Source organism: Ahaetulla prasina, chromosome 1 (assembly GCF_028640845.1).
Source record: "Ahaetulla prasina isolate Xishuangbanna chromosome 1, ASM2864084v1, whole genome shotgun sequence".
NCBI lineage: Eukaryota > Metazoa > Chordata > Lepidosauria > Squamata > Colubridae > Ahaetulla > Ahaetulla prasina.
The window spans coordinates 182,545,088-182,567,956 of NC_080539.1; the positions used below are offsets into that span (position 1 = coordinate 182,545,088).

Here is a 22,869-nt window from a genome sequence, read left to right on the forward strand (position 1 = left end):
CCGCATCCTGTGGTCTGTTTTGTGCCTTTTTTGTCATTTTTGTCATTTGTCATACGGACAGCCATATGATGTATTTAATAACCACTTTATTCACTTAACAACTACAGTGGCTTGCTTAATAATTGCAATAAAATGTGTAAAATCAGATCCAGTCATAGGCTGTCTTGACACACAATTACAACCACTTGAAGACCAAAACTTCAGGTACAATTGTGGCCGTAAGTCAACGACTACATGTAGATAGCTTTCATAATATTAGTAGTATCTGATATGTAATATATGCAGTTAATATGGATGTAATAAAGTAATAGAATCAGTAAGGCTAATCCTGAGACATGCAATGAATTTAATTTTCAGGTGGTAAAATAACAATGTATTGCAGAAAAAGATGATTAGCCTTTTTTTATGGTCAAAACTTAGGATGCTAATCAATCAGCTTAGAACAGTTCATGCAAATGATATGTCCTAAAACATATGTTTTTATAGGAATTCATGCTAAACTGAATGTAATTCTAGATAACAAGTCTCAGATGTAGCAATGTCTTCATGCTACTAAATTAGAGTAATAAACCACATACATTTTTATACCATTTTAAGCATAAAAAATGACACTCGTGATACTGATGCTCTTTTATAATTTTAGGTGAAAAATGTTTACTTTACTAGCTTTGTTCCATTTCTGAATTCAATGGGCATTACAACTTTCAGAAGACTTCAGGAGGTAAACCTAAATTAATTTGAAAATCAGTTTGCCATTATGAATCCTTGATCTGATTTTGATAATTAGAAACGTGTCCCTTGATAGACTTTTATAATAGTGAAATGCTACTTACCAGTTTATTAATACTTTTTATTGATATAGATGTTCAGTGGTTCTTAAACTGTTTACCAATTTCCCTTTTTCTGATAGGTTTCCAAAACTGGATCCTGGACTCAAAAACAAAAAAATTATAAATTACTCCATTACCCCCAGGATATGCCCATATTATTCCCTTAGTAGTAATTGCCCACAGTTTAAGAACCACTGCATTAGATGATAACTTAACTTTTATTAAAATAAATGGAGTAAACAAATGGAGTATAAACAATGTTTTCCAAAATAAATTACATACAAATGTATCATAGCTGAATTGTACATTTTCGGTATGATTCTATTTTTCTTTCAACAAGGTTGAAGATCTGTCAAGCAAATATGAGGAAATGTATTTGAAAAACAAGGACATTGATGCTAGATTATTTCTAGAGAAAGATGAGACTTTGCAATATGAAAATGCAGAACGGTAATATATTTTTGCATAGTCTGTATTCCAATAATATCTATTCATTCATTAGATAATCTGAGGATTAGCTTTAGCTGCCTTACAGGCATCTTATTTAAGAATGGAAGATTAGAATGAATATCCAGATGTATGATCTTATTGACAATAGAACGCAGTCCAATTTGATTAAAGATAGTATGCTCTTATTAATTCCTATCCAGTTTTGGCAACGCTGTTGCTGCTTTTGTAGAAGCTTAGGCTGAAGTGGATATTTGATCCTTCCAAATTATAATATAAATAAATAGATATGATTTTAAATTATAAGGGTCAGTCAAGCCTAAGTCTGGGATGTTTGCTAAAGGAAATGAGAATGAATAAATACTAGATGAATATCTAATACATCTTGAAAAAAATTAAGTGAAAAGAATGAAGCAAGAAATCTCACAGAACAAGGGCACTTATAGGGACTACTATTATCAGAACTCAACTAGGAGTATGTAACAGTCCCTCTTTGAATGCTGCCATTAACAAGAACTCTGTCATGAGTGGTGGGGGGAACAAATGTGACCAGAGATTTTAGCTTGATTTAAGAAAAGAAGCTTTTATCATGACACATATGTATAGATACATTTTTCTTCTATTAAGTTTACAGTTAGAGAGAACTCCTACAAAAAACCAAATTGAAGATTCTCCTACTGTACTTCCACAAACCCCTGTTCGGTAAGAATCATTTAAATTGTATTAATATTGAATTATTTTAATGGTTTAATTAAATTATTTTTGAATGGTAAGTCTCACACATTTAAATAAGTTGAACAAAATAAGTGTCTGTTTCTTAAATATTTAGGTCTTATTAAAATATTGTATACATTTACATTTGTAGTTTCAAAGGAAAAATGCAACAGTAATTTTGCAACATATTTTAATATTAGCAGTTTTCTCAGTATATAGTAGAATGCTTGCAAACATTTTATGACTTAGATGAATTTAGCAAATGTATGACTGAAATTGTCATACAACTTCACTGCTCCTACAAATATGTTCTTCATAATATGGGTAGTTTGAAATGCTTCAGAGGATGTTACAATTATACAATTATGCTTCAGAGGATACTACAATTATAGGGAACAACTACAATGTTATATTTAAAAATTATATTTCTGAGGAATGTCTTTATTTAAATGCTGTTGTGTTTCAGAAACTACTAAGTGTTTTTCATTCACTTTAGAGCTGCAATGACTACTATTCAGCAGTTAATGATAATATTGAACTCTGCAAGTGATACCCCTTCAGACAACCTTCTCTTCTATTTTAATGTAAGTAGCAACAATTTAACTATACTTGTGACTTCTTAATAGTTTGTATCAGATTGTGTTTTGTTTTTTATTGGAAATAATAATTGCTTCAGGTATGATATGGTGAGTTTCAATAAGATTCAATTTGCTTAAAAGTAGACATGTGAAGAGGTTGGCAGTGTATACCTGCTGTTGGTCAGGTTTCTTGGCTTACCATCTTGTGCAAATCACACCAATAAGTTAGAAATTTCTTTATGGCATTCTTTGTTTTTATGAAGAGTATTTATGTATGTGCTTTTCCTGCAATTCTAAAGACGGTTGTTTAATTTCTTCAATTATTTTTTGTGAGTATAGTAACAAAATTTAATAAAGTCCATTTGGGGATTATGGCATAACATTACAGGAAAACCAGGCTATGTTTTAAATTGTTAGGATCTTTATGTGTTTTTTAAACTAAAAAGAAGATAAAGAAGCATACATTTTTCAACATTATAGAGCAGGTGTCCCCAACCCTCATATTGCAGCCCATTACCAAGCCACTGCCTGTTCAAAACGGGGCCATGGGAGATATGGGCAAGTGCATGCACAATCTCCCTTAGCTCACACATGTGGAGCTGTGTGTGCACGCATGCGCCTGCCACTCACCTGCCCCATGCCAGGCTAGGCCGCCAAGCTGGAAAGGCTGGGGAACGCTGTTTAGAGTATATTATTTTATCAGGTTTTATTTTATTTATTTATTTATTATTTATTTAATCAAATTTTTATACCGCCCTATCTCCCGAAGGACTCAGGGCAGTTTACAGCCTGATAAAAACACAAGAATAAATACACAGTAAAAACAGTATTTAAAAAACTTATTGAATTAGGCCAAATTTAAAATTATAATTAAAATAATAAAAACCCCATTTAAAAGCTAAATTTAAAAATTAAAATTAAAATCCTAGGCCAGTTCTTTATTCTCTGATAAGCCATAAACTTTGGTAAAAGGGAGATTTTTGCAGGGTGGGCATTATTTCTGTCAGGAATAAAAATACAATGTTATAATAAAAGTGCTAATTAAGAAGAAAATTGATATTATTTTTTGAATCATTGGGTGAAATTCAGCGGTATCGATCCACTATGGTTGACATTGGCAGAAAGGATTTCCTCAAATACAGCTCTCACTAACAACTTCTCTAAAAGATATGGATGCTTCCATGGCCCGCTTCTGCGGCGGCCCAGTAATGGGCAGAGGCTGGGGATTGGGGAACCCTGTTGCAAGCTCCCCAGAGTCACTTCATGGTGAGAGGGGCAGCAAACAAAATTAATAAATATTTTGCCAACCAGTGGAAAAACAGGTATTAATATTGAGAGGCATTGTTTTATATAGCAAGCATCCATGTCATATTGTACCTTAACTAGGTCTGTAATATTCATCCCTGTAACAAACAAACCTTTGTTGTAACATGTTCATAATAGCTAATCCTAAATAGTAAGATTTCTTCTATATTTTGAACTATGTTCAAAGGCAGGTTAATATAAGATATAAATAAGAGGCTATCAGAGTGGGAATCATTGCTATCTACTGACTATAATGTTCAGAGCAATCACACTACTCTGATAAAAAGAACTCATGTTGAAGAGTTGGTTCTTCTATTACAATAATACTGTGAATTTAAGTTTTAAATTAATTCAAAGGCTCTTTCTTATATCTTAGTCTCCTGAATTGATTTCTTAAATATAATAATTTAATTACGTAAGTTTGTTCTGACTAAAAAAAATCCTATCCTTGTTGCTAACAAAATGAAGCAGTGATTTAATAATGTACTATTTCTAAAGCTTGTCCTCTAGTTGAAGATATTCTGTTTTTCTATATTATTTTATAATATTGTGTATCTAAAAATGCTGATGATGTTATCTATTCAGTTGTGTCCGACTCTTCACTATTCTTTGGGCCAGGTCTCTATATTTTCCGATCTTACACTACTATTTTGAGTTGTTCTGTGCTCTGGCTGGTGTCAGCTTTGATGGTGGGATATAAAGATTTTCTTCCAAATATTACAGAACTGCACAGTTAATCCTCATGAATCAATAGTGAAAAGAATAGAAAATGTGGGTATTATCTTCAAGAACAAATTTGCTGAAGGAGTTGGACAAGGCTGTGCTGAAATTGGATCTCAGGTAGGTTTCTTCAATAATTCAAAACAAAATCTGTTTTTTTCTTAAGTGCTAGGTAAATTCTGAACTGGGGAATGCATTGAGTTGGGTAAATCAATGAGTTTAAAGTATTCCTCACAAAACATATAAGTGTTGTCATAATTCTTATTAATTCACACCCTTTATATATTTGTGGAACAAAAATATGCTGCAAATAAGATGCTGCAATTATCTGTAGAAGTAAGCTGATTTTAACAGCTTAGTTTTTTTAATGTCAGTTCTATTTTATTATCAAAACATACTGTGTAACCTAGAACTCAAAGAAAACACACATATCCTATATATTAGTACAATATAGAAATGAAATAAAAACCAATGTTGCCTATAAATGTATTGGAATGAATGCCATTTGAGGTGCTACAATAATTAGAATTGGAGCACTACTGAAGATGGCCTGCTGAATGCCTTACTTGCCCTCAGCCTGTTATTTATTTATTTATATTTATTAAATTTATATGCCACCCATCGCACCAATAAAGTGACTCTGGGTGGCTATAAATTATTATTGGTTGCTTATCTTCACTAAATTCTCTTCTAAATCAATTAAGAAATGCAAAATGTCTAGAAGAGGTGTTTTAGAACAAGGAGATCGAAACAAACATGAAAGAGACAGAAACCAACTATTGGCATTATTCAAATGGAAAAGAGAAAATGAGGCCAAGATGAGGCCTGCAGTTTTGGCTGTTTTATCACTATAAAGAGTAATGTAACATTATCAAGCATTTAATTAAAGATTTTAAACAAGAGAAATCCTTCTGTAAATAATGTTTAGTAAGTATGCCTAATAAACTGTTAATAAATTGTCTAAAGACTTATCAAATCACAGAAATTGCTCAGATAGCTAGTCAGGCCTATGATTTTAAGTACTAAAATATTTCTAGCATGAAAAAACCTGAGAAACACATGGATGTTGAAGTGTTTCTGGCATAAGCTGAAGATCATAACAGACCAAAGTAGTATCTGTGAGATATCAATATGAATGACACCCAGCTTTATACTGTATGTCTTACCAAGGCCCCTTGAGCGATGCCAGGGATGTCCCATTCCAGTGTCTGGAGGCAGTTAGGGACTAGTGTTGTGGCCCGCTCTAGCGGAGCTGGTGGCAGACTCAGACAGTGAGGAGGTTGGGGAGGAACTTGGGCCAGTCCTGGAGTCTGGGGAAGGCTCTGATGGATGCTCTGTGTTGAAGCAGAGATAGAGCCAGGGCCGTCCAACATTTCCCAGCTGCCTTCAGAGGCAGAAATAAGTGGGGGGGAAGAACAACTAGGGCTTGTTCTAGATGCGCGCATGTGCAGATCTGTTAGGAGAGGAGAACAACTAAGGACAAGCAACCGACTCGGGAAGAAAGGCACACATGGATGCTGAATGGCCCCTCCCTGGTTGGGGAATAAATAGAAGGAAAGGGGAGGGGTGGTTGCAGGAGGCAATTGATCGGATTTGCTCCTCATTTGTGCCTCAGAGACTGCTTGGCAGAACTTAATTTACAGCCTTGCGGCTCCGGCCTGGCAATTATCTCAAGGAACTAATAAGGTCTGTTACTACAGTTAACCTTTTGAAGGATTATTGCCTGGACCTTTCGATGTGTGAATGCCATGAATTCACAGTAGCTAAATAAAGAGTGGTTTTTCAGGACAAGGAGTCTGTTTATTGATTCTGCTAAGGCTGGGTCAGAACTAGATGGGCTCCAACTCAATCCTAGCAATATTGAGTAGCTATGGTATTGTGTCCTCTGGAGACAAGATTTTTACCCATCCTCTGGATAGGTACCTCCAGATAGAACCAGTGTGTAATCTGGAGTCATCCTAGACTCACAGCTCCTGCTTAAAAAGCTGGTGGTGACCATGCCTAGACGAGCTTTTATATACTTTTGGGTAGTGCACTAGCTGTGCTCATTCCTGAACTGGGAGGCCCTGCTCACTGTTTACCCATGCCCTTATAACCTCTTATTTAGATAAGTGCAATGTGTTCTATGTGGAATTGCCCCTACCGAGCAATCAGAAACTATAATTGGTGCAGAATGCAGCTGAGCAAGTAGTAAATGGTGCCAGATATACAGCACCTGTACGTAACAACATTACTATGTCTGCTGCATTGGTATGTTTTCAAGTGAAATTTAAGGTGCTGGTTGTCAAATTTTATTTGGGACTCAAGTTACCTTCGGGACCACCTTTTTCTAAGAGTATCTAATTCTCAAGTTAATTAACATAGATTTTGCAAAATTATCACTAAGATTAATGTTTTAAATATATAGTTCTCTTCAGTGGCTTTGGGTACATTCCATGAAGGGATATGATGCAAATATGAGGCATGTATTTTTTATTATTCGGTGTAGTATAAAAGAGATAAAGGGATAAAAGGGAATTTAGCATTTTACTTAAACAAGTTTAAAGTTCCATGTGATGTATTTCCAAAAGTATGTTATACACTGAAGTAATTTTTGGCTCATAAGATAAGAGTAATAAGTCATGGTAGTGTCTTATGATTTTTTTTGTATAGGCCTTGATTTCTGTTTTTTAAATTTTTGGATGCTGGCCATAGTAGACTTTCTTAAGTAGTACTGTATAATTAAATGGTCCACAAAAATTGGCAAGAAATTAAATAATTTGTATTCACAGCATTATGTTTCACTTGTAAAATATTTTATTTGCTATTTCAGAGGTACAAAATTGGAGTAAGGTTATACTATCGAGTGATGGAATCCTTATTAAAGTCGGTATGTTTTCAGTCTATTATTTTTTATAATATTCTATATGTTAGCTTTATAAAATGCTTGGCTAAATTTTGAGTTATATCTGTTACAGGAAGAAAAACGTCTGTCAGTTCATAATTTCAGGTATGTTTACTAAAATATTCTTTAGATATCTCTATTTTATAAAACTGTTTTAGAATGCTTATATGATAAAAATTATATAATTTGTCATTGTTAATGAGGTATGTTATTTTTTTACAGCAAACTTTTGAATAATGATGTCTTCCACATGTCTCTTCTGGCTTGTGCTCTTGAGCTAGTCATGGCTACATATGGCAGTAAGTTCAAATTAACTAGAAGCATTATCAAGCAGTCATTCCTGGGACAAACTTCTTTTCCCAAAGCATTTTCTGTGATAGGGAATCTACCATCTTTAAAATGTTATTTTAAATGTAAAGTCTTGCAATAACTCACCGTAACAACTAATTTTATACATGACTTTGTTGCTCTACATTAATCAGTTGTGTTCTCCTAAGCTTCAAGAAATGCTTCACAGAGCATGAACGTAGAGACAGACTTGTCTTTTCCGTGGATCATCAACATCCTGGATTTGAAAGCCTTTGAATTATACATGATTGTCGAAAGTTTCATTAAAGCAGAACCAAGCTTGACCAGAGAGATGATAAAACACCTAGAAGGCTGTGAACACAAAATTATGGAATCGCTTGCATGGCAATCAGTAAGTTGTTTTCTAAACATATAATAACCATGGTATTGTACATCTGTGTTCCATAAAATTATTTTGATTGTATAGTTTATTGAGTGATCTCTGAATTTACATTAGGACAATTTTATAAACGTATTATCCAAGTGAAGTAGGAGTTGAAGTGATACCTATTTCCTCAGTAGAACACACATACTTTTTAAATTGTGAAGACTAGTTTGAAGATCTACATTCCAAGGCATTTTCTATTTCTTTATAATAGTTTTGCTTCTCTACAGTGTTTGGAAACAGATTAGTAGTTGGGTTTGCACCTGCTCCTTAGAGTGAATTGGAAGTGAATTATTAAAAAAAGGTAGCAACTTGAGCAGGGCAAAAATATTTGTCTCAGGGGCTTCTTGTCAGTTCAGTATTGGTCTCCTTTGGGCATCTTACCTATGGCCTGTACATACTCCCTCTACCCCGTCTTTGTTATCGGACAATTACATATAATTTGAATTTAAAAAGGATGAAATGGGGGGAAAATAAAAATACCTTCATTAGATTTCAAAGACCATGACTAAAGAAATCAAATGTAAGCTTTGTTCTTTAATTTTAATGTATTGTTTTGAAAATCGTAGAAATTGGTATTGCGTTGTTTAAATATTGATAAATGAAAATTGTGGTCACCTCCACCTATTTTTACACACAGAATATCTCTGCTTATCTAATAATAAGGGGGCAATGAACCTTGGTTTCTCTATTTGTTCAGCTTCAGAACCATGGTGTATTACCACACAGTAGTATAGGTAGTCCTCAACTTACAATCACAATTGAGCTCAAAGTGTTTGTTAAGTGAGGCATTTGTTAAATGAGTTTTGCCCCACTTTATGACCTTTCTTACCATAGTTATTAAGTGAATCATTGCAGTTGTTTAATTAGTTACCCGGTTGTTAAGTGAATCTGGCTTCCCATTGACTTTGCTCGTCAGACAGTTGGAAAAGGTAATCACATGACCCTGCGACACTGCAATAATAAGTATGAACCAGTTGTGAAGCATCTGAATTTTGATCACATGATTATAGGGATGTTACAAGGATTATAACTGTGAAAAATGGTCATAAGTCACTTTTTTCAGTGCCGTTGTAACTTTGAACGGTCACTAAATGAACTGTTTTAAGTTGAGGACTACCTGTAAACTAAAGGAAGAAATAAATCAATAAATCTTCATTTTTGTCATAGACCAGCATCATTAAATGAAGGACAAAGCATGAGTTTTCCACTTTCTAGTTAAGCACTAAAGCAGTCAAAAGATGACTGTTTTACTTGGAAGGGGACCAAATGATTAAGAAGGTAAATTCAGCATTTTGCATTAGGATTGGAAGTCTTGGATCCTAAGACGTAAATAAGATTAAACAAACAAGCAAACAAACAAATATTAAATAAAACCTTACTCTTTCCATACTGTCTACTGTCCCCAACCCCTGGGCTGCATCCTGTTCAGAGCTAGGCTGCAGAAGTGGTGCATGAGCACGGTGGATGAGCATGCACATGCAGCTCCATTTGTGTGAGCTATGCGCACGTGTGCCAGCTGCTTGCGTAAATGGAGCTGCATGTGATTGCCTGCTGCTTCCATGAAACCATCCTCTTTCCTCCCCCTACACTGGTCCACAAAACTGGAAAAGTTGGAGACTGCTGGTCTACTTTTCAAAGACTTTTATGCTAATAACAGTATTACAAATTTTCGGTTTACAGATTTTATACTGGGTTTAATTACTTCTGAAAGTGTTCAGTCCAAATGCATTCAGATAGTCCTGATGATCAAACATTTTAACTCTAATCAAAGCTGCAGTAACAAAAAATGGAATCTGAGTGATTTCCATATAATATATCAAGATTTTCTGATTTTAGCTGTACTCACAAGTGTTTTTAATTATGTAACTAATCCTTAGCTACTACTATATTGATAAAATCATCCACCAAATGCTGCTAAACCTCCCAAGTCTATCAGCCTAACTTAAGTTTCTTTTCCGTGTTGGCCTACTTAATCATCCTTTTCCAGAAACTGATTTGTAATATTTAATCAAGATCATTCTCAGCTTTCATAAGGACATAAGTAGCATTTGGTGTTGCTCTCTTTTTTAGTGTTTCGTAAGATATTTCAACAGATCTTGGAAAGCTTAATTTTATTTATAGTTCATATAACTTTTAAGTATTAGATGCCTACCTACTTTTTTAAATGCCCAAGATGCTGAGAAATATAGGCCTATCTTCTGTAGTGATCTTGTTCTTAAATGTATTCACATCAGATGATGGGACAGATTAAATAAGGAATCTTCATGTTACTAGACCCTATTAAAATTCTACATATTAGCCTCTTGCAATAAAGGAATCTTGCCCTTGACTTAACAGCAGTTCATTTAGTGATGATTCAAAGTTAAACAGCACTGTAAAAAGTAACTTATGACCATTTCTACGCTTATGACCATTGTGGCATCCCCATGGTCATGTGATAAAAATTCAGATGCTTGGCTGTTGCTGTTCCTTTCCTATTTTACAAATATCCCTATTTTTAGACTTGAGTCTAAAAAGTTATCAAGGGTATTCCCCCTGAAGCAAGAAGAGTGATCCAAATGTTTCTTAATTTCAAGAGCATCCTACTATCAAATAGGTATTCTATTTGTCACATCCCCCGAATTGCCTACAAACATAGTAGGCCCTTCCTATCTTTGGAAGATATATTGTACTCACTGGAGCAGAAAAATAATTTTCCCATGGCAGCTTTTTATTTGCTGCTGGTGATCCATAGCCATGAAATTGTGCACATTTAGTGCGCCTTGGAATTGCACCTTGGAAAGGCCAAAAGTCAAAACAAGACCAGAAAGAAGCTTGCTTCTCAGTGGAAAGGATTCTTAAGGCTTTCATATTTCAGTCCCCATTTCTTTTATTGTTTTCTAAATCCAAAATGTCCCCCTGATCACAGCTTGAGCCACAATGGCCAGGATAGCAAATGGAGATGGATTACATGTAGCTCTACTGGTGGTTTCTCCTCACTCTTCAAGGACATATTTTCCCACTAACCTTCAGTTATTTTGATCCGAATGCTAAAGCTTACTCTCAAATAAACAGCAAAATAATAATAATAAAAAACAGGACAAAGATCCTGGACAAATAATAATACATTAACCCCAGGCCTGGGATCAGAACTTTCCTGGCTTTCAGAACTTTCCTGGATCCCAGGAGACAAGACTCTGCCTTTATCTCTGGGGGATGCTGTCCTAGTAGGTGGGGATGGCAAGTTATGCTTCCTAGGTCTCACAAGATGGCAACATTCAATGGAGGGGCCCGAAAGGACATCCACTCTGCTGGAATGCATGGGTGGGCTGAAGCAATTGGAGACAAGCAGTCTCTGCCATTTTCTTCCTTTGGGGAAAGAAAGAACCTTATACCGCCAACTGCTCCTCCTCCAAGTCCAAGCAGTACTGTAAAAGGAAAAGAAGGTGTATGCGGTAGGTGTAAAAGGAGAACCCTCCAAATGATTTAACTATGTATTTATTTATTTATTAGATTTTTAAACTGCCTTTATTACTTTATAAGTAACTCAAGGCGGCAAACACACATCTGTTGTACTTCTGACGATAAGTTCAGAGTGTCTTTACTGTGTTTTCAGTCACTTTGGGATGTACAATACATCACTCTTTGCTTGAAAAGGCTCTGCTGTTAATTTGGTTGCAAAGAATGGTTGGCTTGCAACTCCCTTTGTGTTAGAAATGCAGATAAAAGCAATCAGGCATGTAATGGGCCTCTTCTTCATATTATGATGGTTGCAGTTTCTTGGGGTCATGGATTACCTTGTGTGACCTTCCCCATTGACTTTCCTTGAATCTGAAACCAGATTCACTTAACAACCATGTTACTAACATAATGGTAATGATTCACTTAACAATATGTGGCAATAAAAGTAGTAAAATGGAACAAAACTCACTTAACAAATGTCTCACTTAGCAAACAGCAATTTAGGGTTTAATTGTGGTTGTAAGTTGGGGACTACCTGCAGTAATCTTCAACAGCAAGATAATGTTATAGAAAACCATGTTTCCCATAGCTAACCAAGTACAATTATTCTGAAAGTTCTTAATTTTTTCCTCTTTGATTTCAACTTATATTGCAACTACCTCTTTAATTTTTCTGAGGATACGCCATTCCTCTATCTGAACTTCTTGATATTACCGTGTGCGGAATTAGATCATATTCTTGTCAGTCATGAAAGCCAGGAGCTCGTTTTAGTTCTGCCTTAGTGGTGAAACTGCCTTAAGTGGTTCTTATGTCAGTCAATTTGGAAGAAGACGATTATAAAACAAGGATTAAAACTCTATGAACACAGATAATAGGATGCAAAGTTACTAGAAAACTGACTTAAAATTAATAGAATGCGGGAAACTAGTTTATGATAAATTTGTGAATGCTTGTATGTGTATATGCGTGAAATAATCTTATATATCTAAATGGACATGGACATATGGAAAGTTAGATAGAAATTATCTTTATGTTAAATATTTCAATTTCTGCTATTGTATACGGAGAAAAAAAATCAGTTTTTTAGAATAACAGATTAAAAAACACAAGTATGAATTAATTTAGACTGCATATTTTGGAACGTTATTTACAAGATACTGCTCAGAATTTGTAATAATACTTATTAGCAGAGACAATTTAATACTTGCTTTAAGTCAGTGTTTCTCAAACTTGGCAATTTTAAAATAGGTGGACTTTCAATTCCCAGAATTCCCCAACCAGCATGATGAACTGGAGAAGTTCCGGGTTTCTGATGAATTGAATCATAGGGGGAAAAAATCCTGACATGCATAGAGGGAAAAAAAATCATATTTAGAATCCTAAAGTCTCCAAAAAAATAATGAGTAAAATACAAAGAACAAGGAATGATTAAAGTTGCTTACAGAAGCTACCTTAATGTTTATATAAACAAACACACATTGTGACTTCTACAACATAGTTGTAGCATTGTCCAACCCAAAGTTTTCCTGTGGTAGTTTGCTATAATTACTCTACCCCCTTCCATAACCATGCAACTAGAAATATTTCAGAGTAAAGTCTGGCTCACTGCCATCTGCTATATTTATTTTCTAAGAAATACGTTCCTGTGAGGCCCAGAGGGTTATGTGGAATTAAAATGGCAGATTGCTGGAGGCCAGCTCTTAAGGTTGAATGCTCTAGTTGCTCCTAAATGAGAAGTGACTTTGCATGCACATACATGCAGAGACAATTGGGTGTAGCTTCCAAAAGAATTGTGTGGACCTTGTAAATAAAATTGTTGCTTCATTTAATTAAAGAGTCATGTGTTTCTACATGTTGGAAACATCTGTTTTGAATGCTGTACTCAGCCTTAGTCATAGCTTTATAGTGAAGATGATTTCTTGCACATTTTGCTTTTGAATAAGGATTATTAATATATTTGTAATTTACTAAGTTTTGATATTGATTATAGCCAGAAGTACCTTTCTCTAGTTGAGAATTATGTGCCAATTTTACTTATCAATATTACTGATACAGTCTTTTTTTTATACTATTACTATACAAGTATTAATTTGATTATGATTTGATTATTGTAAAACTTTCTGCAAGATACTGAACCTTTAAAATCACAGAATATAAAACCAACTGATTATTGGTCTGTACAGTAATTTAAGGTGAAGTAGTTTATTTTTCTGGTAAAAGTTGCTGAGAAATTAATGGCTGCTCAAGATAGTTTCCAAGTGAAATTGTGCAATTTAAAGGATGTGTTACCTCCAACACAATATATAAAAATCCATCTGAGCATTCACATCTATCTTTTAAAGACTAATAGAATTAAACAGTAAAATTAAAGATAACAAATGTGTAAAGTATAGACCAGAAGAAAAGAAAACATTGGAATTTCACCATAGTTTACTCAGTTGTGTAATTTTTTTAAAAGTACGGATTGCTCAATAAACCACAATTAGTCAGGTACTCAAAAAACCTAAGCTGTGAAGTTTATAAATCAAAATAAATTGTATACATATATCACTACAGGTAGTTCTCAACTTACAACCATTCATTTAGTGACCATTTGAAGTTTACAACAGCATTGGAAAAAGTGACTTATGACTGTCTTTTTTACACCTTTGTGGCATCCCATCATCACATAATCAAAATTCAGACACTTAGCAACTGGCATGTATTTGATGGTTGCAGTGTTTTGCAACCTCTAACAAGCAAAGTCTATAGGGAAGCCAGATTCATTTATCAACTGTGTTACTGACTTAACAACTGCAGTGATTCACTTAACTACTGTGGCAAGAAAGGTCATAAAACCAAACCTCATTTTATAATTTTTTAACTGTCTTGCTTAGCAACAAAATTTTTGGAGTCAATTGTCATAAGTCGAGAACTACCTGTATAGCTAGGTTCATATTTTAAGCTAAAAGTAAATGAACAATATCTTATGTTGTGAACTTAGTGTATTAATTGTTCCCTATTATTACTAGCTAAAACAATTGAAAAATATCACAAGTTATCTATTTAGAAAGATACATTTATGTATCTTTCTTAGTCAGTGATCCCCAACCTTTGTGGTTTGGCGGCCTGGTTGGGGGGGAAGAGGGGGACTGAATAGCGCGAGTGGCAGGCCAGCATATGCATGTGCAGCTCCACTTGTGCGAGTGGCAGACAGCGCGCATGCGCGATTACTGCCCAGCCTGTCGCTCATGGAAATCTATTTGCGTGCATGCATGCTCCGGCCAGCCGCTCATGTAGCTAAATTATGAATAGGCCACAGCACAGTAGTGAGCCATGGCCCAGAGGTTGAGGATCCCTCTTCTAAGGTACAATATAATTCCAGTTTTTTCCTGCAATTAACTAACATCCCAAAAATGTATCTGAAAATCTCATAATATTCTGTCCAAAGGCTATACAAATATTTTTTTCTCATTCACAGAAGAATTTTTTTCGACTGTCTCAAAAAATTTGGAGATAATATTAGCTCACTTAGAACTTGTTAATTCCATGTGATAGTTGAAAGTTATATTTAATACTTCATAATTCAAATAAACAAGATTTTACCAAGGCTCAGTTGGTAAACAATCACCATAAACAATCACCATAAACTATTTCTCTTTACTTGGTAGAATTTATTATAACAGTCTTTTCAATAGTGAATTACTTTTGAATAAAATATTAAATTGTCAATTATGTTAATATTGATACTGGTAACATAGAAAGAAAACAATTTATTGGATAACAAGAAAAGCTATTAGAACTTTATTATAACACCTCCTTTTCCTAAGATATTGAATAATAAAAAGATTTTCTTTTAAATCCACACAGATGAAATATTTTTCTAATTTGATAATATAAATTTCATGAAACAGCATATTACAAATTAAAAATAGTGCTTAAAAATTCACAACTTTTAAATTCAATATAACCATTTATATTTGTAGAAAAAATAAGAATATTTATAGTTAAACATTCTATTTTCTAACTCTGTCAACACCATTTATATAGTAGATTCAGTGTCCAGTACTCTTGCTTTTAATGCTTGGGATCGAACTTGAGTATCAGAAACTTGAGTATCAGAAAATCTCTGTCTTCTAGTTGATGAAGTTTTCATTTTTATTGAATTTTGAATACTGCTTGATATAAAATAATATACTATAGGGTCAAAACAACAGTTTGAAACAGCAATACAAAGAGTGATTGGATACATAACTCTAACAGCAGTAACGATTGAACAATTAATCCATGCTTGGGTTCTCATGAGGGCATAAAATATTAGGGTGATGTTATAAGGAACAAAACAGAAACAGAAAATCAGTAAGTGAACAAGTATCATTCGTAGAACTTTTTTTTTACTTAATTTATTCCTGGTCAGTGTAATTGGCTTATTTAATGTCCTTATAACTATTGCAGAGCATGTCACATTCAGTATGAGTGGAATAAAAAAGCCTACAGTTTCAATGAAAATAATAATTCTTGAAAGGTAGGTTTTCCAAGTTTTTTCAGAAAAGTGTTCAAAACATGTATTGTGTGTCCATCCTTCAGTACTAACACGAGCATTGGTGGATTGAAAGAAGCTTGCTGGTATGCTTCCTGTTGTCACAATTATCCAAATTATAACGCAGATGATCTTTGCATTTCTTTTTGTTCTGATTGTCTTTGACCAAAATGGATATACAATTGCTAAAAAACGGTCAACACTGATACTGGTTAAAAACAAAATGCTCCCATACATGTTTGTATAAAACAGTGTGACAGAAATCTTGCATAGTACATCTCCAAATGGCCAGTCTTTTGATGCAAAAGAGTAAATTCTGAATGGTAATGTAAACACAAAAAGGAGATCTGATATTGCTAAATTAAGCATGTAAGTTGTAGTTTCATTTCTGATTTTTAGTGTGCACGTAAAGATGTAAATAGCAACACAGTTTGATATTAAACCAAGGACAAATACCATACTAAACACACAGCCATATAAAGTATATTTAAAGGAGTCTTGAACAGTACAATTGGAATTTGCCACCATAGTGACAACTTAATTATTTATAATTACAAAAGTCCTCAGTAAGTCTGTACCTTTGTTATAGCTGTAGTAAATCCTCAGATGGTTTATAAATCTAGTCTTTCCCTTCACTTGGGTCCACATTATTTGAAATTTTCATAGTTCAGTAAGCCAGTTCTTATCAACGTGTCATTTCTTTCTTCCAAAAGTATTAGTTGTTCATGTTCAAAAATCTAGACGGTAGTAAATCAGAAATAAGGAATATTGTCCTTCAAATTAATTAAAATCCAAAATATAATTTCTTCAAATGTTGAGATTGCTCCTTCTCATTCACTAAAAAAATATTGGAAATAAAAAATATTACAAATAAATCTTTTGTAAATTTAAATTAAATAACTTTGAAATCCTGGGAAAATAGACGTCCAGGTTTCATCACTGTGTTGCAGTTTTCAATCTTCTTGTCGTTGAACTGTACGATGGAATAAAATTCCGAAGCATGTCCTTTCTTGCTGAATTTCAGCTCCCTCCTCAGATGCTACTCTGCTATTATGCGTTTCCGTCTTCAGAGAAGATTAAACAAAAAGCCCTACCCATGCTTACTCAACTTACATGATAACATCACAGGAAGAAGGGGCTGAGCTACAAAAGGTTTCAGTTTTCAATTCTGCTTTAAGGTGTTTAGTTGAAAAGATTTTAGTCACAAATATTGGTATTAGAAAGTATGCATATAAATATGATAATCAAAACTTCTTTAACTCTCATGAAATCTTTGCTAGACTGAACTTATTTTAGAGACACTTAGTCTTAAACATAAGTGCGTTTCTGTAGTAAACCTAATACATGTACATTATTTAAAGCTTGTTGTAAAGGCATATTTGCCACATTCATGCAATGAAGAACGGAATGGGACCTTCCCACCCTTGGCTGCGCCTCCTTCACCTCCCGCCACCTGCCTCAGCCCATTTACAGCCAGCTTTCCTCCTCCGCTGGTCTGGCGATTCTCCCTGGCCAATGGGCCTCTGGCTTCCTATTTTTACCCCCTTCCCACCCCCACCATTGCCTCTACACTTGGACTGTGGCCTGATGCCTAACTGGTAGTTTGGTTGCTGCCTTTCCCCCTGCCCCTGCCTGTTTGCTGCCAAATGGGCAGTTTGGCTGTCCCCCCACCCCACTATACACTGCCACCTTTCAATACCCCAACTGCCAAGAGCTGCGACAGCGTTTGTCTGCCCCCCCCCCTTCGGCCCCCTGGAGTAGCGTGCAAGCAGCATTTGCCTGTTTCTTCCTCCCAGCACCAGCCATATGCAGGCAGCGTTTGCCTGCGCCCATCACCATCCCCGCCAGTCTGTAAATAAGAATATTTTTGCTGTGCTGTGCTCTTACAGATTTTTCAAAACACTTTTATTTTTTTGCATTAAACTGCTGTATTTTCTGAGCTAGACTTTCCTTGTTGATTCAAATGAGCTTTGGAGTTGAGCTAATTTAAAACCAGTCTTTATTTCATGAAAGCCTTAATTAATGTTTCACCTTGATTTTCTATACATGTATATGTAACTAAATGTAGGATGCTTAATGCTGTGGGACAGAATTTAATATATTTAACTTTATGTACAAATGTGATTATCTAAATATTTTCCCTAGATAAAAGTGAAAAAAGGTACAAAGTCCTAGATGTAGGGTGTGGCTCTGCTTAGTAACGTTCCTTTAAAGTTCAGCTCTATAGAGCTGGATTATCTGGGCAGATCAAGTGAATTTATATGAATTTTATGGCATCTTATTTCTTGTGTGACCATTCAGAAAATATGACAACAGCTTATTGATCATACATTGGATGGAAAGGACTCTTGTTAGATTTTACGTGTTTTATAAATTTGTCTTTGATCATAAATACTATAGATGTATGTATGTGCCACTTTAAAATTCATTTATGAAACTTATAGCCAAGCGCCACTTAATGGTGGAATTGTGCTATATCTCACTTAAGAAGAATTGATATGGCATTTTCTGTAAACATGCTATTATCTTTTAAAACTTCTGAGGAAATGCTGAAATCAATGTGTAAATGAATTCCTAAAAAAATAATGCACACTTATCTTTAGGTAATAGTAGATGGGGGTTTTCCTCCAGAAAAGTAACATCTTTGTATAGATACTGGTTTACTTGGGTGCCGCTTTTTACTGTTTCATTATTATATTTTAAAAATTCTAGACAAAGACTCAGGATAATGCAGTTTGCCTACTTTGAGAACTTGTACTACAGCATTTCTGAAGAGGTTCTGTGTGTGTCATGCTCTGTCACTATTCTGTTAGTTTTGATTATTCAACTAGTTGTTGTGCCACGGCATACAAAGAAAATCAATACAGGATATTTTATAGGGCATCTCCCACCCACAAGACTGGCCAAGATATGCAAAAACTGCTCCCCGAAATGTTGGAAATGTATAGCAACACTAAGCACCTTATGTGGTGGGGATGCCCGAAAACTAAGGACTTTTGGCTCCAAATAAAACAGTGGCTAGAATAGATGTTAAACCAGACGATAGATATGTGTCAGAATTCTTCCTTCTGAGTATAGTAAGGGATAATTACAAAAGAGAAGAAATATACCTTATGGTACACATATTAACGGCAGCGAGGTTGATATTTGCACAAAAGTGGAAATTCAGAGAGAATCCACAGGAGGCAGAAATAATCAATAAAATATTGACCTGTGCAGAAATGGACAGGTTAACAATGGAGTCAAAGATAAAGATGAATTGGAATTAAATATGAAACCTGGAATATGTTTTATAAATGGCTAGAGAAAAGGAGGAATGTAGGGATAGAGAATTAGAAACAAAGTGAAAAGTAGGGGGGAAAATAAATAAAATATTATAAGAATTAGTAGAAAGGAGTAGATGGGATTCGAACAGATATGAAGGGAATATGTATGTAATTGGAGGATGATTGAATGTACAAAAAAAGTATATACAGAATAAGTATGATGTTATATTGTAAGCTACACAAAAAAAAAGTGTTAGAAAAGTATGTATCAGACTAGTCGCACCATGTCTAATGTTTTTAAATTGTATATTTAATAAAACTTAAAAAAAACTAGTTGTCGTATATCACAAAAGTTGACCTATAGAGAATAAAGAAACTTGCACTATTACTTAATATAAATGAATTTCTGTGTACAAAGTTGGAAAGAATAGTGTAAATTGGTTGCACTTTTTAAGTACTTTAATATACCCATTTCACTCTGCATATAATCTCTCATATTTGCTTCTTAACAAAAGAATAAGTTATTTGCAAAATTTCTAACAGAATAAATAGTTTAATTTTGGGAGCCTCCATAGTACGATGACTTAAGCTAGAAATAATAAAAGCTACTTGTTTTTAAATCAAATATTGATAATTGAGGTAAACAATTCAATGAGCCTCGAGGTTATTTCATTCCATTTCAGCTATGATTTTGCTTCCTTCCCAACTTTTAGAGAATTTTTCATCACCCCTGAGCATGCTTAGTTCTTAACAACATTTTGAAAAAGTTTATATCACAGCTTGCCTTTTTGGTAACGTTGTGCAATATTGTTATTCTAATGTATGATATTTGGGAATTGTTTTACTACATATTTCTTATTTACTACATATTAGCCTTATTTTCATTCCAGGGATAAATAAGAAGTATTCCTTTGAATCATACCTATATAATACTTGAATAAGAGACCTGTAGGAAATTTCAGTACTTGGATACTACTGTGGTACTCTGCAGCACTGTACTTTTTTTTTTTTTTAATATACTTTATTGAACTTTTTTACATTAAAAGCATAAAAAAAGGAAAAAGAAAAGCTTATATCATTTAACAGCTATTTGTGGTGTTTTTCATCTGACAATAATCCGTGCAATAATGACAAACATTAAATTCTACATATTTGTATTCTTATTTTATCTATTGATTATGCTTAGTAACTGAATATTCCTATCTCCTTTCCATCCATCCATACCACCGTTCCCATATACCATAAAATACTGATGTCTCTTTACCCTTCAGACTCAGAGTTAGTTTGTCCATTTCTGCGCAATTCATAATCTTTTGTATAATAAGTCTCTCTGAGGGCACACATGGCTGTTTCCAACATTGAGCAAAGGCCATCCTAGCAGCAGTTAATATATGTAGTATTAAATATTTTATACTCTTCAAGTATTTTTTTTTAAAAATCCCCAATAAAAAAAGTTCGGGTTCTAGATCCAATTGTTCATTCGTAATTTCTTGTAGCCACTTTTTAATTTTTAACCAATATTTACGTGATTCGGGGCAGGACCACCACATATGGTAATATGTTCCATCTTTATTTATACATTTCCAGCATATGGGAGACATTTTGGGATACATTTTCGCTAGTCTCAAAGGGGGCAGGTGCCACCTGTAGAACATTTTATATGCATTTTCTTTGTATGCTGCTGATTTTGTTAATTTATAATTTCTGTTCCATATTTTCTCCCAATCTGATAAATTTATATTATGTCCAATATTTTGGCCCCATGCAATCATATGTCCTTTCACTACTTCTTCTTCCAATTCTACTTCTAGCAAGTATTTATAAATTTGGGTAATATTTTTTTTGTCTGGCCCTAATAAAATTTTATCTAATTGCTGTGGTTTAAGATATATTCCATATTCTTTTATATCTTGTTTATATCGATTTTGTAACTGAAGATAGGCCCACCAGTCAACCCGTGGTCCTTGTTCTTGGAGGTCCTGTAGTGTTTTTAGTTTTCCATGAATATCTAATAGATCTTTATATTTTAGCATTTTATTCAAATCTAAATTATTTGGGTGAATCATCGCTTCCATTGTGGATAGCCAAATTGCACTGTACTTTTTTCATTGGCATCCAGAATTGGCAGTGCAAGATTTAGAAGGCCTGTCCATCTAATATTATAAACTTATAGAATTGAGCCTTATTGGGACTCTGTATAGCACATTTTTACATGGTATTATTAATGTGGAAGTCAGGCTTATTTGTGACACAAATTAAAATAAAACAGAATAGTATGAAATTTCTGTATGCTTATTATATCTCATTGGTTTCTTCATATATTTCATAATTTGTGATTTACTAATGTAATTATTTAAATAACTTAACATGCAGCTTTCTGTATGCATATATACTTCATATATAAGTATTATGGTTGCTAAATTTCTTGCTGTTAAAAGCTGTATTGACAAATGTTTGAAACATATATGAAAATTACCTTCCATTCTGAGTAGTCATAGATGGCACTTCTAAGATAGACTATTGTGTGATGAGTAAGAACAATTTAAATAAGAAATGTAATTATTGTTTGGTGTCTTTTAGAATTCACCATTATTTGAACTGATAAAGCAGTCCAAAGATCGAGAGGGGCAGGCTGATGAGCCCGAACCTGCCAACTATTTTACTCAGCCTCTTCAACATAATCACAGTGCTGCAGATTTGTAAGTAAGATGGTCCTCAAAGGAAATACTTTCCACTTTCATACAGAACTACCCTCTATGGGAATCCAGATTAAAAACTTGTTGATAGATGGTTGTGTAGCATCTGCTTGAACATAATGCAGCAGGTAACTGAAGTTTGCTACCTCTCTGGGTAACTGTTACCATTGTCAAGTGGTACTTTTTCTTAAGAATTTCCCTAATATTCACTCATTTGTTTTCTTGTAATCATAAGCTTCAGTAATTGATAATTTTGTCAAAGTAGCATTCTGCTGTTGTGTTGCAAGCTTTGCTTTTGTGGGGCAGGCAGGCATTGTTATAATACAGGCTTTTTGATAATGCAAGACTGTTTTTGTCGGTCTGCTTCCCCCATAGCCTGCAGTTTAAATCCATGATTCTGTATTTTGCACTTTGCACCATCCTTGACCATCCTTTTATCCGTTTGAACAGTGCTACTTTCTGCTCTTTTATTCTGTATATTACTGTCTTTGAGACATAATGGCATCTAAGGAAGTTTACAGCAAATGCAAGTTAAAACACTTGAATTAAAATGTAAGCAGGTTAAGACAGTAAACAGACAAGGTGCAGCAGGAAATAGATCCAGTCTAATGTTTTGTCTGCAATTTTTCTAGCTATGTGAGCTGTGCCTTATTTGTAACAGTCACTGAGAGCTGGATTGGAAAGCAATTAATGGAAGAGGTAGCCCACCTTATACTCAGTCGCTTTGAAAATT

The 22,869-nt window shown here is 34.2% G+C and overlaps 2 protein-coding genes across 9 annotated transcripts in view; one reads left to right on the plus strand and one right to left on the minus strand.

Annotated features, from left to right (window-relative positions):
* Window positions 1-22,869, plus strand: part of RB1 (RB transcriptional corepressor 1) — a 74,548-nt gene that overhangs the window by 39,514 nt on the left and 12,165 nt on the right. For 2 of the 8 annotated variants that reach the window (XM_058183842.1, XM_058183850.1), the window contains exons 9-18: window positions 644-721; window positions 1,171-1,280; window positions 1,905-1,979; window positions 2,488-2,575; window positions 4,598-4,714; window positions 7,407-7,463; window positions 7,552-7,583; window positions 7,701-7,777; window positions 7,976-8,178; window positions 22,021-22,139. In XM_058183842.1, the coding sequence (XP_058039825.1) occupies window positions 644-721; window positions 1,171-1,280; window positions 1,905-1,979; window positions 2,488-2,575; window positions 4,598-4,714; window positions 7,407-7,463; window positions 7,552-7,583; window positions 7,701-7,777; window positions 7,976-8,178; window positions 22,021-22,139 (956 nt within the window). Of the gene's footprint in view, window positions 1-643; window positions 722-1,170; window positions 1,281-1,904; window positions 1,980-2,487; window positions 2,576-4,597; window positions 4,715-7,406; window positions 7,464-7,551; window positions 7,584-7,700; window positions 7,778-7,975; window positions 8,179-13,017; window positions 15,003-16,045; window positions 16,160-17,198; window positions 17,353-22,020; window positions 22,140-22,768; window positions 22,836-22,869 lie in introns of those variants that run through there. The other 6 variants (XR_009155162.1, XR_009155163.1, XM_058183865.1 and 3 more) reach the window with 6 other exon arrangements.
* On the minus strand, window positions 15,448-16,702 carry LPAR6 (lysophosphatidic acid receptor 6). The gene has a single exon (XM_058184214.1). The coding sequence runs from the start codon at window positions 16,700-16,702 to the stop codon at window positions 15,677-15,679; it is 1,026 nt and encodes a 341-aa protein (XP_058040197.1). The 3' UTR covers window positions 15,448-15,676.